We start from the raw sequence: 18,371 nt of genomic DNA on the forward strand, positions 1-18,371 counted from the left end.
TGTAAAGCTGCTTCTAAAACGAAGCTTTTAGAATTAATAGGCTATTTAAGCAAACACACTCCTACTTGCAGGAAAATTTTGCCAGGTTCAAAACTGCTGTGTGGAGGTCAAGTTTATGTTCATCCAATTAACCGTCATTAATTGGGTCCATACTTAATCGAACCGTGACCCATCTGACTCTCAGCTGATGCAGTTTCTGTGTTCTATAGCAGACAACTCATCTGAGTACTGCATCTAGCTAATTAAATATGCAAGCAGGATTGTGCAAAGTCAAGTTTCCAGAATTCCCCATAAACTGGATTCTGATTAGTATTTACTGTAGAAATCTGTGTTTTTCTATCCAACTGGCTACGAGATTGATGTATAAAGGGTCACAAATCTGTATCAGATCTATAGTTTTTTCCGGCAAGTCAGAGTTAGTGATAAAGTTTTTGCTTCTCAAAACTAACAACTTCAAGTGGCATAAGAGGCACAAATTAATCTTAAGTGATATTTCCTGTTATTACTGAGAGGCAAAAGGACATGAGCATTCTCAAATCATCCATTCTTCAGGCTGCCTGATAAGCCAGTGGGAACTCCGTGCTACTCTGGAGCTCATTTTTCTCTGCACACCACCCTCCCTTGGTATGAAGGACCAGCCAGCCCGTAGGAACCCTTCTCAGGAGGTACCATGTAGCACCTGGGCCTGTCTGAGACTGCAGGGTCTTTATGTTAGCCCCACAGAGGCAAGCATGATTTTTGAAAACTGGCCCACAGGTATCCTATAAAGTTGGTCATGATTCATTCATTGACACTGCTGGAAAATGAGTTATGCAAGAAAAGAATTCGCAGATGTGGGAATTATAGTGCAGATCTGACTCCCAGTCCCACTATAATTCCTCTGTATGTCAGTTTCTTCTCTTTGAAATAGGGATGACAGTATCACCTATCTCTTCATGCTTGTGTGCAGATCTGATGGGAAAACGCACAGTGGACACTTAGCATTGTGCCAGCACATAGTAAGTGCACAATAAATAATGCTGTGGCTGTCGGCAATGAATAGTCCTGTGACTATAGATACGTATTCCTTATCTTGAAAATGTGCATGCAGACTTTAGGACACTGTGCTAGTCATAATTTCTAGTTTGAAGCTTAACTCCCAATCACAATTATTTCCTTGTTGCCTCATCAAATTAGCAAAGGTCACCATTTTACAAAGAGTCTCTGGTCAATGTTAGAAGAGGTGGAGGGAATAAATGATACTGGCTGAGGTGCCACTCTGTTCCCCTCTTCCTGGCCTCCATTGGAAGACCCTCCTCAAAGCATCCACAGACTGGCTGTCCCGTTGACCTCACAGTAAACGGCTACAAACAAGGCTGGTGCTTAGCCTGTGCTGGAGTCACTGGCATCAAAACCCACAGAGCCACAGACTTTCCCATCCTTACACCCCCAACTCCCACTCCCTGGCCCCAACACCTGGTAACCACCCTTAGCTGGATTCCAGCCACAGCCCAAGAGCTGTGAGGCTCCCTATCCCATTACTCCTAGAACATGAGCTCTCCTGTGCCAATTAATTTATCCAAGCAGGAGACTGTACTCCTTGATAACCTTAAAGCATCTTCCTTGCTTCCTTGTCCTTTCACCCTAATAGTGCTTGTGAGTACTCAAGGTTACTCAAGACAGGCTAAAGTTTTCCAAATCAGGAAGCAACTGTTAAATTTCAAATTTCTGGTAGGCAGAGGCCCTGTCTTGATGTTTCACACTGCCCCACAACCCCCACCACCTGGACACCACAGTTATCATAAAAGTATAAAGAACCGCTGTACTTGACTGACCTGACCTTACAACTCCAGGTAGGCAGGAAGCTTCCTCCCCATAGAAGTGTTTGAGTGTCCCTAAATGTCTTGGTGCATCTTTTAATGCATGACCCCAATCACTGATGTGTCTGCACTCTTTGCAATGCCCCTTAATGACCAGGCAACTTTATGTGTTGTTGTTGTTTTTCTAATGTGATTAAAGGTACAATGAGGTATGTGTGCAACAAGAGGCAAAGCTATTGTTCTGCATCATTAAGCTCACAGCAGCCCCCAAAAAGAAACTGTAGGCAGCTTGCCAATGGCCCTAATGAAGAGCATCTCTTTGAATTATCTCTGGATGAGGAAAGGATAAAGTCTGAGCCCTGGAATATTTGATCCTCTTTGTGCTGCTGTTACCAGGGCTTACTGAAGCCAGACGCACCGGACCTTCTGGAACTGTAATTTATGGAAACCTTAATTTCTCTGCTCTAATAAGGCTTTGCATAATAAGAGCGAGAATGCAATTATTAATTCCTGCAAGTGTTTTGTGAATTCCTTTATGCTACGGTTCAGGACTCACAAAGAATAGGAGCAAGGGGGATTTTACTTAGTTGGCACAAGGGTAATGGGTCTGAAAAGTAGTTTGAGTTTCTTGAAAATAAATCTGCATGGCTTCCTAAATTGCTGACCAAGTATATTCCAGATGGAAGTCATTTATCAGCAATTTACTGAGCGATGCTTCAGCCAGAAATATTTCCACATAAATTCACCTAGTAAAAAACAAACAACAGAATCCAGGCTCCCTCTTTTGGGGGCAGTTGTGTATGTTTGTGGGAGGGGTTGGGGGGATTGAGCACAAATAATACAGAAGAATAAAAGACAGGTTCACTTAGATTTGACAGAGATGTGGTCGAGTTACTTTTTGGAGGGTGCCAGTGTAATACATCCACAGCTGTGATTGCTGAATTATATTTTCTGTGCATTAATGGTAAAAAGCAAAACATTTTTAAAAGGCAAATTTAAAAAACTACCTTTTGACTTACTATGTTGGGCTATTTCAAATATAGCGGCAAAAGTCTGTAACACAACCACCTTGCCCGAATGACGGCGTCTGCTGTTCCACTTATCTCCTGCTTATGTGCTGGACTCACAGAGAATTCCCCAGCTCACTGAGTGGGATAACTTGGCAAACTGAGGACTACAACTCACCACATGATCACACAAGGGATGGGGGCTAGATCGCCAGTAGCGACAGCGCTTCTGCCCAAGATCTCCAACATGTCTCCCAAATGCTTTGAAAAGGACTTGAGTCCAGTGAAGTCCTGAGTGTGAAGTCACAGGTCGGAAATGTATTTATTCCCAAGACTCATTTAAGATGCTTGTTTTTTGTAAGATATATACCCCTTGCCTAAGGAGAGTACCAAGCCTCAAAAGGTTTGTTTTGACTCTCTCTGTCTCAGTGGGGAAGGCAGACAGAGAGAGAGACACTTTTTGTTCACCCAGGGTCATTTTATCTTTAGGTTTTGCCCAGAGAGGCAGCCAACCCACTTTTTGCCGCGTCTCACTGTGTCTCTTTAAGCATATCACCCCCTGGTGGCTTAAGCAAAAAATGACACTCAACTGATGGAGAATCAAATTCTTTTTTAAAAAGTCTGGCTCTTTAAAAATTATGATGCCATTGATTGTTATAAATCAAGAAACACACACCCTTTGTTTCTCACTTGCTATAACAACCTTCTTCTAAAGTGCTTATCTAAAAGAAAGCCTTAGCTGGATGATTATTATTTTTATTACTGAAGACAAATTTAAAGAATGATTTTCGGAGAAAATCCTTACCTGCCAAGGTAGGTTACCAACAGCAGTATTAAAACCTCCTAGTTGAGAGTAGGACTTGAATATTTAAAAATAGAACATTTGACAGAGACGTAAGATAAATTATCTGGGTTGTATCGTAAATATCCCATTTCACCTCAACTGAAATTTTCATGTTGCTCACAATGACTTAGAAGATACAAGTCATCCGATGTGAATGACAGCACCCAAGATCGAGTCACTTGCTTTTGAAGTTCTTAAAAATTTCAGAGAGAGGTACAGAAATGGCAAGTGAGAAGTACCAATTTGAACCATATGTCCCATTACAAGAATTGCTAAAAGAACCAAATCAGCAGAGGGCTTGGGCTGTACTGAAAGGAGCGCCTTGTAACTATTTGTAAACACAGACAAAACCTTGCAAGCATTAATCATCATCCACGTCTTCTCCAACTTGTTCAAAGCGTGCATGACCACTCTTTGACCCTTCGAGTTCGACACTCTGGAGAGAGGTCAGTTGTGACGAAGCCTTTTGACAAGACTGCTTGAAACACATTTTATGACCATCAACATATATTTATATTTCCAAAGGCAGGCACCAAAGTGCCACTGGATGGAAAATTTTATAACAGACTTAAAAGAAAATACACAAAAAAGTCAGAAAGGCTTCCTCTTTCAGAACACAAAATATGCACAAACACACACACACAAATCCCCAATACCTTTCCCAGAAGTTACACTTGGCCAGTTGGGTGCCTATGCACTTCTACGGAATAAAAGGCAGGGTGTTACCTGACAAACTTCATAGAGTAATTTGTACTGCTCCTCTTGCTTCTGCAGGCTGCACAAACTGCATCCCATGTTTAGAAAAACGTCAAAGGAAGGCTTCCGTCCTCGCCAGCACCCGGGAAAAGCAGCTCCCTTACAGTGCAGGCATTGAAGGTATCCTTGGAGAGCCTCAGGTGAGTCAGGCGGCTGCAAAGCTTCACATTGGCGCTGCTCTCAGAGGCTAGACAACAACTCTCTCCCCGCTTCCACGCTTCCCTTCCTCGCCTCGCAGCATGCATGCATGCACGCGCGTGCACACACACACACACATACACACAGGCATACACGCACACCACTCCCTCCTCTGAGTGACTCTGGCAGCTGGATTGTGGTCCAATGCACACGCTATATATACTGCTGCTCATGCATATTAATCAGCTCTCATTGACTATTCATAACAGACAATGATACAGAAGCTATAATTGCCAACTATGACAGTTGAAATTTCTCTAATTAACAAGCAAGTGCTCCAGTGGTAGGGAATAATAAAAGACACTAACAATTTTGCAAGCTATTTTCTGGCAGTTACAAATAAACATGACTGCATTTTTAGCAAGGTCTCTTAGGATAATCCCTAATGTGTTTTGGCTAAGTAGAAATTCATTTTTAAATATATCATAAAATTTCTGATGATATAAAATGTATTTAATGCTGCAGATAATGATGGCATATAAACGGACTTTATGGAAAGGACATGTTTTGAATAATGTTCATATAATATTTAGTGCTTTACAAAGTTGCAGGAAAAATACTCCACATATGAATAAAATATAAAAATTTAAATGGCAGGATATATCCGTGAGTATGCAAAGTAGCTAGGGGTTATAAGGAGAGAGGCTGCCCTACAGGTGAGAAAGCAGATAATCATTCCCCAAATGCATTTTCAATTCCAAAAGCAGAAAGTTATTTGTTGAAGGGCTGCCTAACTAACTGGGAGGAAGAGAAGCAGTCAGCTTCATGCCATCCCCTCAGCTATATAGATGCTGCAGGTATTTCAGAGATGATATGGCTGGGCTGATTGTCACTGGTTACTACGGATCTGTATCTGATGTTCCATACCTGCCTAGACCTCTGAAGCTGTGCCGAGTTGTGTGTGAAGAAAGCAGAGAGCTGCCAGATTATACCTGGGAAGTGAGAAAAGATAACATTTAAGAATTTTGATTCTTGCTGCCTTGCTTCTCTCCTCCTTCAGCCTCTGTCCCACTGAGTAAGCCTGACAGCTTTTCTAAAAACTTTGTTTTTAAATAAATGATTGCCCCATTGCCTGAATGCAATGCACAGGTACCCTTGTTCTCAACGAAAATCGTCCACGTTTAAAATTCTCACAATTGCTTCCAGAGCCTTCACCATTTTACAAAGGCTTCATTTTACAAAGGTTTAACTGTCTCCAAGGAAGACTCCCACGTCCCCTGCTGAGACGTGTCATGGGGCCTGAAGAATAATGCTCCCTTTCTCAGGGAGCTAAGACACACCTGAGACGTGAAAAAACCAGTTCCAATAAAATCCCACTTGGGCTGATGGCCAGCAGATGCCTCTGGACCCATTTCTCAGACACAGAAGACGAGGCACAGTGACTTGGCTCACACCAGAACAGCCCTGACTTGCTGGAGGGAGAGGAGCCTTGCTTCCGGGCCCTCACCTGGTGTCACTGCCTGGACCGGAGCAGTAAGCTGGAGCGTGCCACCAGGGAAAGGAAGCCACAGATGGAGCGGGGCAGCTGCAGTTAATTGCTGACTTGCTTTGATGTTGTGCAGGGCCCTGTTGACCCATGAGCACGTTATTGGCGCTTTGGTCTCCTCATCTCTAAATAATAGGTATGATGCTAACTACCTTGCAGAGTTTTGTTGCAATGATTTGAGAAAACAAAAGCAGCTCTAATAAAAAAACAGAGGTCATGCTTCTTCACTCTCCTTGCCTCATCCCCACCCTTGGTTCATCAGTGAGTCTGGTCTGTTCTACCCCAAATTAGATCTCAAACCTGTCCATTCTGTCGGTCACCCTTGCACACCATGGATTCTCACCTGATGATGTCCAGAGCCTCCTGGGCACTCTCTGCCTCCTCTCCTGCCTACCCACCAGTTGCCTCTCTCCCCTAGTTCATTCCCTACCCAGTCACCAGGCTGGTCTTCACACAGCAGAAATGGATGAATCCACTGTTTGCTAAAAAGCCCTCAGATCACTTCCCATCACTCCTGGATTGAAACTGAAATTCTTCACCAGCGCCTACAATGCTCTGTAAAATCCGGCCTTTGTCCATCAATGTCTCCATACCCATCATTGCTCACCCACTCTGGTGGTCACCACACTGCCAGCAAGCCATGCCCTTCTGCAGGGCCTCTGCAGGTCCCTCTGCTGGAACCACTCTTCCCCTTCTCCTTTCTTCCAACCCCCTACCCCCATCTCCGCTCAAATGAAGCCTCCTTAGAAAAGCCTTTGCCAGGTATCTTGTATGAATTTACTTTCAGATCTTCCAAAGTACTGTGTCATATCACCCCATTCATTTCCTTTGCATCACTTTCCAAAATCAGTAATGATTCTGTTCACTTAATGCTTATGTGTTTGCTGACTGTTTCCTGGTACAAGCCTTTTGGCTTCCTGAGGACAGCGACTGGGTTTGAATTTCTACCAGCCCAGGCCCCATGAAGGTGCTCAGGAAACACATACTCGTTGGCTGCATGAAGACATGAAGGGTGACCTGTGCGATCTCACAGACCCGCCAATCACAGCACAATTGTCAAGTACCAGCAGGGAGAGAAAACAAAGTGTGCTTGGGTGTCCCCACAAAGGAAAGGTTTGCAATCATGGTTGGTTCTCCTCCCCCAAAGTTGAGGGCCTTTAAGTTATGTTTTTCATAAGATTCTGTGGTTTCAACGTAGTCCTTCACCTTTTTCCTGCACATCCACAAATAAAAGTAGAAATGGGCCTAAGTTTCATGATTAGGCAACTTTTACACATCCTTTTACTCTTTGTTAGAAAGCTTCCCAATCTCAGTAACAAGCTGGGAGAGTTTTACTGCATATGGTACTGTATTTCTGAGCAGTGGCTCTCTAACATTTTGGCCTTAGGAACTCTTTCACTCTTAAAAATTACTGAGAACTGGCCACGCATGGTGGCTCACACCTGTAATCCCAGCACTTTGCGAGGCTGAGGCGGGCAGATCACGAAGTCAGGAGATGGAGACCATCCTGGCCCACATGGTGAAACCCGTCTCTACTAAAATACAAAAAATTAGCCAGGTGTGGTGGCATGCACCTGTAGTCCCAGGTACTTGGGAGGCTGAGGCAGGGGAGGTGCTTGAACCCAGGAGGTGGAGGTTGCAGTGAGCCAAGATGGCGCCCACTGTACTCCAGCCTGGTGACAAGAGCAAGACTCTGTCTCAAAAATAAATAAATAAATAAATAAATAAAAAATAATAATTACTGAGAACCTCAAGGACTGTTGTTTATATGGGTTATATTAAGCAATATTTATCATATTAGAAATAATCAGAAATTTTAAAGTATTCATTAATTCATTTTAAAATAGCAATAACAAACCCATTAAATAATAATATAAATAACATTTTTATGAAATGACTATATTTTCCAAAACAGAAGTTTTTGAGAAGGAAAGCATAGTTTTACATTTTCCAACAGCTCTCTAAGGTCTAGTGTAATAGAGGACAGCTGGATTTTCACATTTGCTTCTAAATTCAAACGCTTGTGATATGTCATGTAGCCGCTAGAAAACTCCACTGTACTATATGTTCATAAAAGAATGACAGTATAACATCTTGGTATTTTTACGAAAATGTTTTTGACCTCACAGATCCCCAGAAACAAGTGTCCTGGACCCCCGGGGTGCCCGGGCCTTACTTTGAGAACAGCTACCTTACAAGGGTACTTGGGTAAGTCTGGTGTCTAAAAGCCTCACGCTGCAGGGTGCGGGGAGGAATGGAAAGGATACTAATACAAATTCGACTCATGGTTGGGTTTCCATTCTTGTGATTAATATGTATTATTTGGAATAAAAAATGGAAAACACTCATGCACCCGTTATGCCTAAAACAAGACACATGAAAAGTGGTTTTTTTTGTTTTGTTTTGTTTTTTTGCATTTAAAGTACCCTTTACTTTGGAAAATCATCTAGCACATTTAGGATGGTGTTTTATTTTCAAAATGTTGCTTTCCTATAGTAAGGAACACACAATTGTGTAAAAAAGGAGGTTCACCTGCTTGATGATACACACCGTAGCATTTAGTCAAGCTCATCCCAGAGTCAGTGTAAGGGCAAAGAAAGTCTGTTAGTGACTGCAAGTTATTTATAATAGAACTGTTTTTGAGAGAACAGCTGTCCCAGTAAAAATGAAAAAACTACTGGCCACACAAAGGCACACATTGTTTGGTGAAGATGCTTAACGTCTTTTTCAAGTTAGTAATCACATCACTGGAAAGTGCCTAATAAGCTCACCAGAGCACAAGGCACTCTTCTCGGGTGCTCTGCACCATCAGACGCCTGCCTCTTCCTGCCTTCATGGAAATTAAAAATAAAGTGCAAAGAGGGGTCACCAAGGAACACACAATGAGACAAACAGACAAGGCATATACACAAAGGGCTTAAAGTGCCCAGGGAATATCCCTCATAATCATTCTTTGAACTTCCATAAGTCATCGGGGTGCTACAGACAGCCAGCAGATGTAGACATGAACTTTTATTTATTTAATTGCTGAATAAGCTATCTAATTCAAGCATATTATTTTCAGCATACTGATTGGATTGTCTATTTGCCTGATACCTGCAATGCAACCTTGTTTTCTCTGTTGTAATGATGAACACAGGTCTCACCATCCTATGAACTTCCAGTCCAGCCACACAGGCTTCTGGAAGAGTCATGTCAAAAAGAAGTGAGATGGCAGGACTGAGGAGGAAACGGGTCTCCGTGGAGCAATGGCATCCCTTTGTTAGGCACTGGGCAGTCATGGGATAGTTTCTTCCTCTCTCAAATCTCTCAGACCTGCCCGCTGGCTCTTCTTTCCTGGGGGTCTTTCCATCTTCCTTCTGGATCACACAGATTCACTAACTTGTCTTCTTCCCGGGTGGAACCCCACTCTCCCTTCAGTTGCTACTGTTCTACTGTTCGCCGGGCTAGAACAGTCCCTAACAATACACACACAGCCAATCAACCCATCAAGCTCAAGACAGCCCAATTTCTCACATGCATAGACCCAGCTTCTCTTAGTCTGCCCAGCTTCATCTGTGTCCTCTGGACACGCATGCTGTTTTCCGGCAGTGCTGAATGAACTGGGTCCGGTTCCTTCACACCTCCACGCCTACACACAGGCCGTGCCCTCTGCCTGGAATGCTCAACTCCATCACCTTCGGGGTGCCCCTTAAGTCTCACCTCCTCTGTCCCACCCTCCTCATAGCCCGGCACAGTTTCCCAGGTGCTTCCTTATGGCACGATTCACATGGGTGGTCACTTTGTGTTTGCATCCCTCTGTTCTTCCCTGGAGAGCACTCTTCCAGTGCAAGAACCAGGCCCCAGTCAGCGGTATATGCCCACCAACTTCCTCCTCTGATGTTCCATAAATATCTGATGAATAAATTCAGCATCAGATACGTACTGAGGGCCTGCTTGGCACCAGGCACTTTTCTGGGCTTTGGGAGTACAGTAGTGAGCAGATGGACAGTAGTGTCTGACACGAACAAAGAACCTGGCTCTCACAAGAAGGTCAAGGCTGTAGACCTAGAAGAATCACTTTTTCTGCCTTTGGTGGGACAGTCGCTCCCACAAGCCCTGTATACTATTCATGGCTAGAGAGCCCAAATCACAATCTGTTGAGGAAATGGTTTAGTCACCCGTGAACCCTCACCCCTGTCAAGGTGACTTTTCAACAGCTTGTCTGAACCCTATTTAGTGAGTGGCCACTGGTTCTTGAACAAGGAGTAAGAGGTGCATGAAAATTGTGTCTTCCTAGCAAAGAAAAAAAACAACTTCAAAGATGTCAGAATGCACACACAAAAAATGTCAAAGTAAAAAATACATAACATCAGCTGTGAGTGCAGTTTTTGTTTCTGAAAAGCTATGTCAGCTCAGAACATCTGCTTAGGCCTTCACATCTTATTTTATTTTATGTTTTGAGACAGAGTCTTGCTCTGTCACCCAGGCTGGAGTGCAGTGGTTTGATCTCAGCTCACTGCAACCTCCACCTCCCAGGTTCAAGCGATTCTCTTGCCTCAGCCTTCTGAGTATCTGGGACTACAGGCATGCACCACCACACCTGGCTAATTTTTGTATTTTTAGTAGAGGTGGGGTTTCACCATCTTTGCCAGGCTGGTCTTGAACTTCTGACCTCAAATGATGCACCCACCTCGGCCTCCCAAAGTGCTGGGGTTACAGGCATGAGCCACCGTGCCCAGCTTCTTATTTATTTTTTTAAATGAAAAAATATTTTTCCTTTGCCAAATTGATTGAGGTGCTGCTGTCTTGAGGGCATTTTCTTTGGGCTGCGGAGATCTTGAGGAACATCCTGGCTGCCTGAGACTGATGGCTCAGTTTCACTTGAAGTACTAGTTTGGTGCAAAAGTCATTGTGGTTTTTACAATAACATTTAGAGGAGACATATGCTGAGCCCTGCTAGGAAGGGGAGCAAGGCAGGTGGCCAGGGCAGCCTACTATGTGCATGCCATGGCTAGCTCCAAACCCCATGCAGGCCAGTGAGCATCAGTCTCTGAGAGTCATGCAACAGACCCTGAAACAGGCTGCTGCAGCAGCCACAGATACTGGGAATGGGGAGGCCAGAATACAGGCATCTCTGCCCTAGGCCACCCGCAGGAAGGAGATCTCATGGGTCTTGATGTCACAACATACAGTCCAAGCTTTCTGAGGGGCTTGAGGCCTCAGGGACTCCTCATAAGACACCTTGATTCCTTGGAGGTCCCAAAACACACTGTGTTTCCCGTCACTGGTGACAAATGGGTGCCCCCATTTCCTCAACTAGATTTGCAATTCCTGATGGTGGTTCCCAAAAAAGTCATCTTTGTAACCCCTGAAATGCCTATGACAACACCCAGCCTCCAAACGGCCCTTGCTAACTGTTTGGAATTAACAGGTGTGAGTTTGCACGTGAGTGTCTCAGGGATGGGGCAGGGAAGTGTAGTGAGTGAACTCAGCCCGGTCCCTCAGAACAACTTGCATAGAGCATGGGAAATTCACAGCCTTTTGGGAACTTGGTTTCCCCCACTAATAGTAGGGCAATCTCCCGACCAGGGGGAGGGCTCATGAAAAGACAGAAAGCCTTGAAAGGTATCGAAGCACGGTCTGTGGGTGTGCACTAAACCAAAGGAACAGTCACAAACCAGGGGCAGAAAGCCCTTCCAGCATGTTCTGGTGCAGGGGTTGGCAAACTTTTACTAGAAAGGACAGAACAGTAAATATTTTACACTTTGTGGGCCAAGAGACAAAATCAAGGAGAATATATAGATACTTATGTAACAACCATTTAAAAATGTAAAATACGGCTGAGAATGGTGGCTCACGCCTGTAATCCCAGCACTTTGGGAGGCTGAGGAGGGCAGATCACGAGGTCAGGAGATAGAGACCATCCTGGCCAACATGGTGAAACCCCGTCTCTACTAAAAATACAAAAATTAGCTGGGCATGGTGGTGCGTGCCTGTAATTCCAGCTAGTTGGGAGGCTGAGGCAGGAGAATCACTTGAACCCGGGAGACGGAGGTGGCAGTGAGCTGAGATCGCGCCACTGCACTCCAGCCTGGTGACATAGTGAGACTCCATCTCAAAAAAATAAATAAATAAAATAAAATAAAATACATTCTTCACTGCAAACTGTACCAAACCAGGCTGTGTGCTGGACTTGGCCTATGGACCATAATTTGACAACAAAACAATCGCAGACTGAGCCAAGAGTTCTCTGACACTCGGTGATGATACGGTTAGGACGAAGTATTCCTCTTACCCCCATTTTACCCAGGAGAGAACTGGGGCCCAGGGAGGCAAAGTAATTTGCCCAAGAGCACACAGCTTGCAAGTGGCAGAAATGAGATCAGAATTTGTAACCCCAAAGTAAGTAAGACCTTACATCTTCATTAGGAATGCTGAGGCGGGCAAACAGGCTTTCAAAACTGGCTTCCTGGGAAATGGCAGGGGCTGGTAAAGAAAACAATCCAAGAAACACAACGTACTCATGAGGATGCCGATCAACACACAGAGTCTGTAAATTACTGGCCTGCTGAACAGGACAAGGCATGGCTTGCTGAGACTATCTCCTTCCAGATATGAGGTTTCATTTTAATACTTACAGCCACCAAACGGCCTGATCACAGAGTCCCTGCTGAGTCTGGGGGATATGACGGGTCTCAATCATGGCCCATGGGTGGTCTCCTTGCCCATGTGAATGTGACCAGTGTATCAAAGGCTCCATTCTAAATGGCATGGTGGGGCAGTGGTGGGCATTGTGGCTCTGTGATCTGAGCCAGGCTCCTAGCCATCCTGGGGGTTCCCTGCTGGGCTCCTGGAGGACCTGCCTCAACCCCTGGATATGGGGTTCCACCTGACAGCAGGAAAACAGATTTGAGGCCTGGAGTCCAGGCAGGAGAGATGGTTGAAACAAACAGAGATGCATGGTAAACACTCGAGGCAGAGGGGAACTGGGGAGGGCATCAGGCCAGGATTTGTAGGAATTCAGGTGGTGGCCTTTGCATGCTTCAAAGTCCTAGGTAGCTTAAGCCAGGCTTAGCTGCAAAGGGAGAGACTCTAAGGAGAGAAAAGGAGAACAAATGATAGGATGAAGAAAGGGGAGAGATTCAGAACTGGCGCTACAGGGCACGTGAAGGTTGACACCAATTGTGTTATTGTGGATTCAGAGAAATGACTAGAATAACAGGCTGGGAAAAACACTGGGTGTTACAAATCCTTGAGGGAGATGTGACGGCATTAAGTTAAAACCAAAGAATTAAGTGAGAGGTCACAAACTCTACAGTGGGCTGTTGTGGTGTCTTTAACATTTTAAATAGGCACTAATTTAAAACACCAGCAGCAGTCATCTGAAAATGTGTGGATTTTTTTTTTTTTTTTTTTTTACATCTTTTGAAAATTCCTAGTGTGTGGCACACATGACCTTGCATTCCCATGTGACAAAAACGAGTAGAAGCAGGGTAAAGACATCCCTTGAGATGGGGTATGTGGTCCCCCAGTGCCACAGCTCCTCCTGAGCCTCATCACTGGCCACTTTCAGCTGGAGTACACTAAGGTGCCTAGGTCCCTGTGGTGTTGTTTATAAATGACAATATAAAACAGAAGAGCCTTGGTGTAAGATCATAGAGACTGCAGCCTACCTCCCTCCCTCCCTTTTTCCCTCCTTCACCTGAAGGGAGGCTGTGTCTCCTATGAGCTCACATCAAGAGGGGGGCGTGGGAATCTGGCTGCTCCCAGCCGCGCCCCAGCACCGGCCCAGTGGGTGTCAGTGTCATGGGTGGAAATAAAAACCTCACCTCATACCTTCCACGTATTCATTCACGCCTCTGTATTGATCGCCTGCTATGAGCCAGACACTGTTGTTTAGTGGTAAACACAACACACAAAACCCCCCCTCACCCTCCTGAAGCTGCTGTCTGCATCTGACTTGCAGCCACCCCAGGACGACAGCTGCTCTAAGTTCGCAGATGGCTTCCCAGTTGTCAAACTCCAACTAGCCCCAAGTCTTTGGAGTCATTGGCCTGGGTGACTTTCCACATGGGGTCTTCCCACTTCCGTATCTGTGCATTCCAAACTTCCAGCTGCAGGGAACCACCATGATTTTTGATGTATAGCCTCTACTACTATTAACTTGATTTATTTTCCTCTTTTTTTTGGAGGGGGGTGGGAGGGACAGAGTCTTGCTTTGTCGCCCAGGCTGGAGTGCAGTGGTACGATCATAGCTCACTGCAGCATTGAACTCCCGGGCTCAAGCTATCCTCCTGCCTCAGCGTCCTGAGAAGCTGGGACTACAGGTGGGCACCACTATGCCTGGTTATTTTTTTATTTGTTTAGTTTTTGTAGAGATGGGGTGGGTCTCACTTTGTTGCTCAGGCTGGTCTTGAACTCACAGCCTCAAGCGATGTTCCTGCCTTAGCCTCCCAAAGTGCTGGAATTATAGGCATGAGCCACTAAGCCTGCTCCAGCTTTTTCTTTAAAGCTACTCACATGGTTTAACTTAAAGTACTTTTGAAATAAAATCTAATCCCCACTGTAAATGGAAAATCAGCATCATTTGCTATGTATTAAAAATTACTATAATCACATCAATTTCAAAATTAAAAAGGGCTCATCTTTATGCCACATAATTCTGATATCCCACCATACGTAACATGGCTGGAACGAACGCCCAACTGGCACAGCATTTCAGCCTCACTGTGACCTTTCTCACATCTGTCTCATCAGCCTTTCCTATCTGTCTCCGGCTATCCTGCCCCCGACCCCATGCTTGGGTCTGCTTTGTGACTGACATCCCTAATCCTTTCACTCCATGATGCTTTTATTGACCTCATTAGTCCTACCTGGAATACCTTCCACACATACGTTTGTGCTTGTTGAGATGTGAACTCCATCCTTCCAATCCCATGGATATTAAAGCCCACCCCAATTTGTCCATCAGAATTGATCACTAGCTCCCAGGTGCTCTGCCAGAGGATTTGCTGCCGTCTGCGCTGTGCCAGTTTCTTGAGGGCATGTCCATCTGTCTTCCTACTCATTTCATTTAAGCAGGAGAATGTTATGCTAAGTGTCTAGGACAGAATGGTGACTGTGGCCAGTCTCTTCCTTCTAAGAGGAAAGCGACAAGTTCCTGAAGACAAAAACCCCACCATGGTTTATGACCAATAAGTAGCTTCATTACCGTGATTAATCAACAAGCAAGTGCTTATTGAGCATCTGTGCTACACATCGTCCCAGCTCAGGGAATACAGAAAAATTGTAAAATCTGTCTCTATACTCAAGCAGCTTATGATGTCTCCTGGGAAACAGGACTAAACCATAAAGGCGGGGAGAGGAGAAGTCAGCTGTAGAGAGCGGAGGTAGTGGCGGAGTGAGGAAGGTTTCTCCTGATAACCCCCATGAGGTAACTACAATATAACCCTTGGGGCCATGCTTTCTGGTTTGCTGTGGATACTATAGACTTTGTGGAAAAGGCACAATCTGAGCTAGTTGTTGCAAGATGGAGGGAATACAGACATAGGGAAAAACAAGCCGGTCTGGATCCATACGAGAGGAAAAGCAGAAAGGAGAACTCTTTGAATAGAGATGAAGCAGGTACATGGGCCGCGGTGCCTAGGGAAGATGAATCCATATGAATGGTGGTCTTGAAGGCAAATGAATGATGGGATGGAAATGATTTCTGGCGAAGGGACTGTGACTGGCGTGTAGGCAAAGTGAAGTAGGAAGGTATGAAACGGTGAGAGGGTGACACTAGGGCAGAGATAGGGAGAGCCTAAATCTGAATTCAGAACTGGGAATCTCAATTGCCAAATTACTTTGTATCCTGTTTGGTGGATCTCAGGTCAAACCACAGCCAGAAGTGGATCTGGGAAACACAGCTTTTTGTTTTCATTCCTGGCCAGACTCTAGGATTCAGGACATGCCCTCGTAGTAGATGGTCCTTTCCAGCAGCCTGTAATTGAGTCATAGGTGACTTGGCTGTTTGTGTCCAAAAGAATTTGGAGGCTAGGAGAAGCATGAGTTGGATGGATAACTTGGGCACTAAAGGGAAGCTACTTTAATATTTTAAAGTCACCCAGAAGATAAAACAAGTAGTTGCAAGAAAGATACTTGAGAAAAAAAAAAAAAAAAAAAAAAAAAAAAAAACATTGCAAAGTGAGGCTTCATAATTCACTCATACCTATAAGGTTCATGTGCTATCAAGTCTGAAATTACTTATCAAGCTTCTATCCTGGATTTACTTTCTCTATAAAACAGTACTTCAGAGAATAAGTAAGTAAACCCCATTATGACCAATGGTTTGTTTTAAGAGAAAAATGCTTCCACAAATGGCAATACTAATTTTTTAACATTCTCTGAGAAAATATAACAACTCGATAGACTTGAGAGCCGGGTAAGAACTATTGATGTTGTACTTAATCTTTAAAACTGATATATGTGTGTCCAAAAGCTAATAAAGTTCCCTCTCCTATAAATGGGGGAAAGGAAAACACTAGATCATAGGCAACACATGCTTAGGATTCCGGTCTGATGGCAAGAGCCCAGGGGCAGGGAAAATTGAAGTGATTTAAAATAGTCCCTGATAGGATATATCTGATATTAGTGGGCTTGCTGAAGCGAAACAGTAATACCAGAGAGATACAAAGGTGTAAAACCCATTAATGTGCGTCCAAATGTTTTGATGCCTTGACCCCAACATCTTTCAGGTGATTCGTCCCAGGGGGTAGGCACAAGTGTGCTGGGTGGTATCAACTAGAAAGCTGATAAGTGGGTGCTCTGAAACCACAATTTATTTTTTGGGATGAAATGGGGCACATTAACACTGCAGAGAGGTCCCCGTCAGCACTCTGAGTTCTGCCCACCTTCTCTTTGAGTCCATCTACCATGACCTACCTTGGGGTGAGGCATTTTATTTCAGGAAAAGGAAAAAATACAGTTTCATGGGCAGTGAGTGTTTCTTCAAAGCTTTGCTTGGCCAACCCATGCCATGATCCCACAACACCAGCTAACAACCAATCATACCGTGTGCTCTACACACCAACACTATTCCATCATTTGGATTTCATGGACTGGTAAAATTAGAGGGGAACAATGCTGAGGACTAACAGAGTGGCCAAATACGTATTTGTCTTCTAAGAACCTTTAAAAACTTCATTCATTAGTACCTTAATTGGAAAACAAAATCCTGAAAAAATTATCAGACATAACCTCAGGCGTTTCAAAACAGAGTAAGTTTAAATTTACAAAATACTCACTACACTTTCTTATCTGCCTGACTCTCTCTACAAGGATTCAGTTGCTGGCGGGGACAGACAGCAACATGTCCCAGGGAAGCTGAGGAAGAACGTGGATGGAAAACAGACTGCTTCTGGCGACGTGAACCTTCCCTTACCTTAGGATGAAGGGTAACCAGGGTGCACAGAAGAATGGAGAATTGAGCACCTTTTCTGCTCAGTTCCTTCTTTAAAATATTGAATCCTACTGCATCGAATGAGTAGGTTTTCACGTCTTACCCTCGTAACTTGTGCATTCTGTTGATCTCGACAGTGCTGGGTGAGCTGACTCCTAGCTCCTGCCTTCTCCCACTTCCCAGCTTGCTCCAGCCCTCTGGTGACAGACAATGATAGGGAAGGATTCCTGACTAATTCAGATGGATGTGAGCTGAACCTTCCCTGTTTCTTGCCAACTTCTTGGCTATATATATATAATTACATATCATATATACTATATATATATAATTACATATCATATATATATAATATAGCAATCCATTTATTTGTCTCTGTGTTCACTCCCATCCCCAAATTATTTTCATGGTGGAGAAACAAACTTTGTGCCCCTTGTTAAACTGCAAATCCTTGCTCTGCCCTCCCTTCGGTTGCACTGCTTCTCTTAGTCTACGCAGGAAATCGAAGCCTTGCACCCTTGGACTCAGGCTCTCCCAGACCTCCATCCCTCCCAGCCGTGCTGTCTGTCCTAGCCTCCTGTTGCCTCTCTCCTCCCTCTCCAGGCCGACAGAGGTTTCTCAAGACATTCTGAAGGCTCCCAAATCTGCTACTCCCCAGTCTTCTCCTTCTCCCTCCTTTCGCTGCCATGTTCCTCCATAGAGCAGTCTACACTTACACCTATTCTCTTTGGTTTGCCCTCCACAACCCTTCCTCCATAGCCACACACACACTACCATGTGGGGTCATAATGACCTCCCAGTTGGTGCAATCAAGAGCTTGTTGTAAGTCCTCCATTAAAACTATCTAAATAAGAGGATGTGG

The 18,371-nt window shown here is 44.5% G+C and overlaps 1 protein-coding gene and 1 long non-coding RNA gene across 7 annotated transcripts in view; one reads left to right on the forward strand and one right to left on the reverse strand.

Annotated features, from left to right (window-relative positions):
• LOC114676382 (uncharacterized) overlaps positions 1 to 18,371 on the forward strand; it is a 142,038-nt gene that overhangs the window by 105,651 nt on the left and 18,016 nt on the right. The window contains exon 2 of the long non-coding RNA XR_003727369.2: positions 4,425 to 4,546. This is a non-coding gene — a long non-coding RNA (uncharacterized LOC114676382). The remainder of the gene's footprint in view (positions 1 to 4,424; positions 4,547 to 18,371) is intronic.
• PDZRN3 (PDZ domain containing ring finger 3) overlaps positions 1 to 18,371 on the reverse strand; it is a 240,227-nt gene that overhangs the window by 46,236 nt on the left and 175,620 nt on the right. The window contains exon 1 of one of the 6 annotated variants that reach the window (XM_077993338.1): positions 5,472 to 5,531. The exons of 4 other annotated variants lie outside the window; for them this stretch is intronic. Coding sequence is in view for 1 of the 2 variants with exons in the window: in XM_015130388.3 (XP_014985874.1) it covers positions 4,377 to 4,445 (69 nt within the window). In the remaining variant the exon portion in view is untranslated. Of the gene's footprint in view, positions 1 to 4,376; positions 4,461 to 5,471; positions 5,532 to 18,371 lie in introns of those variants that run through there. One more of the 6 variants, XM_015130388.3, reaches the window with a different exon arrangement.

Source organism: Macaca mulatta, chromosome 2 (genome assembly GCF_049350105.2).
Source record: "Macaca mulatta isolate MMU2019108-1 chromosome 2, T2T-MMU8v2.0, whole genome shotgun sequence".
NCBI classification, from domain to species: Eukaryota; Metazoa; Chordata; class Mammalia; order Primates; family Cercopithecidae; genus Macaca; species Macaca mulatta.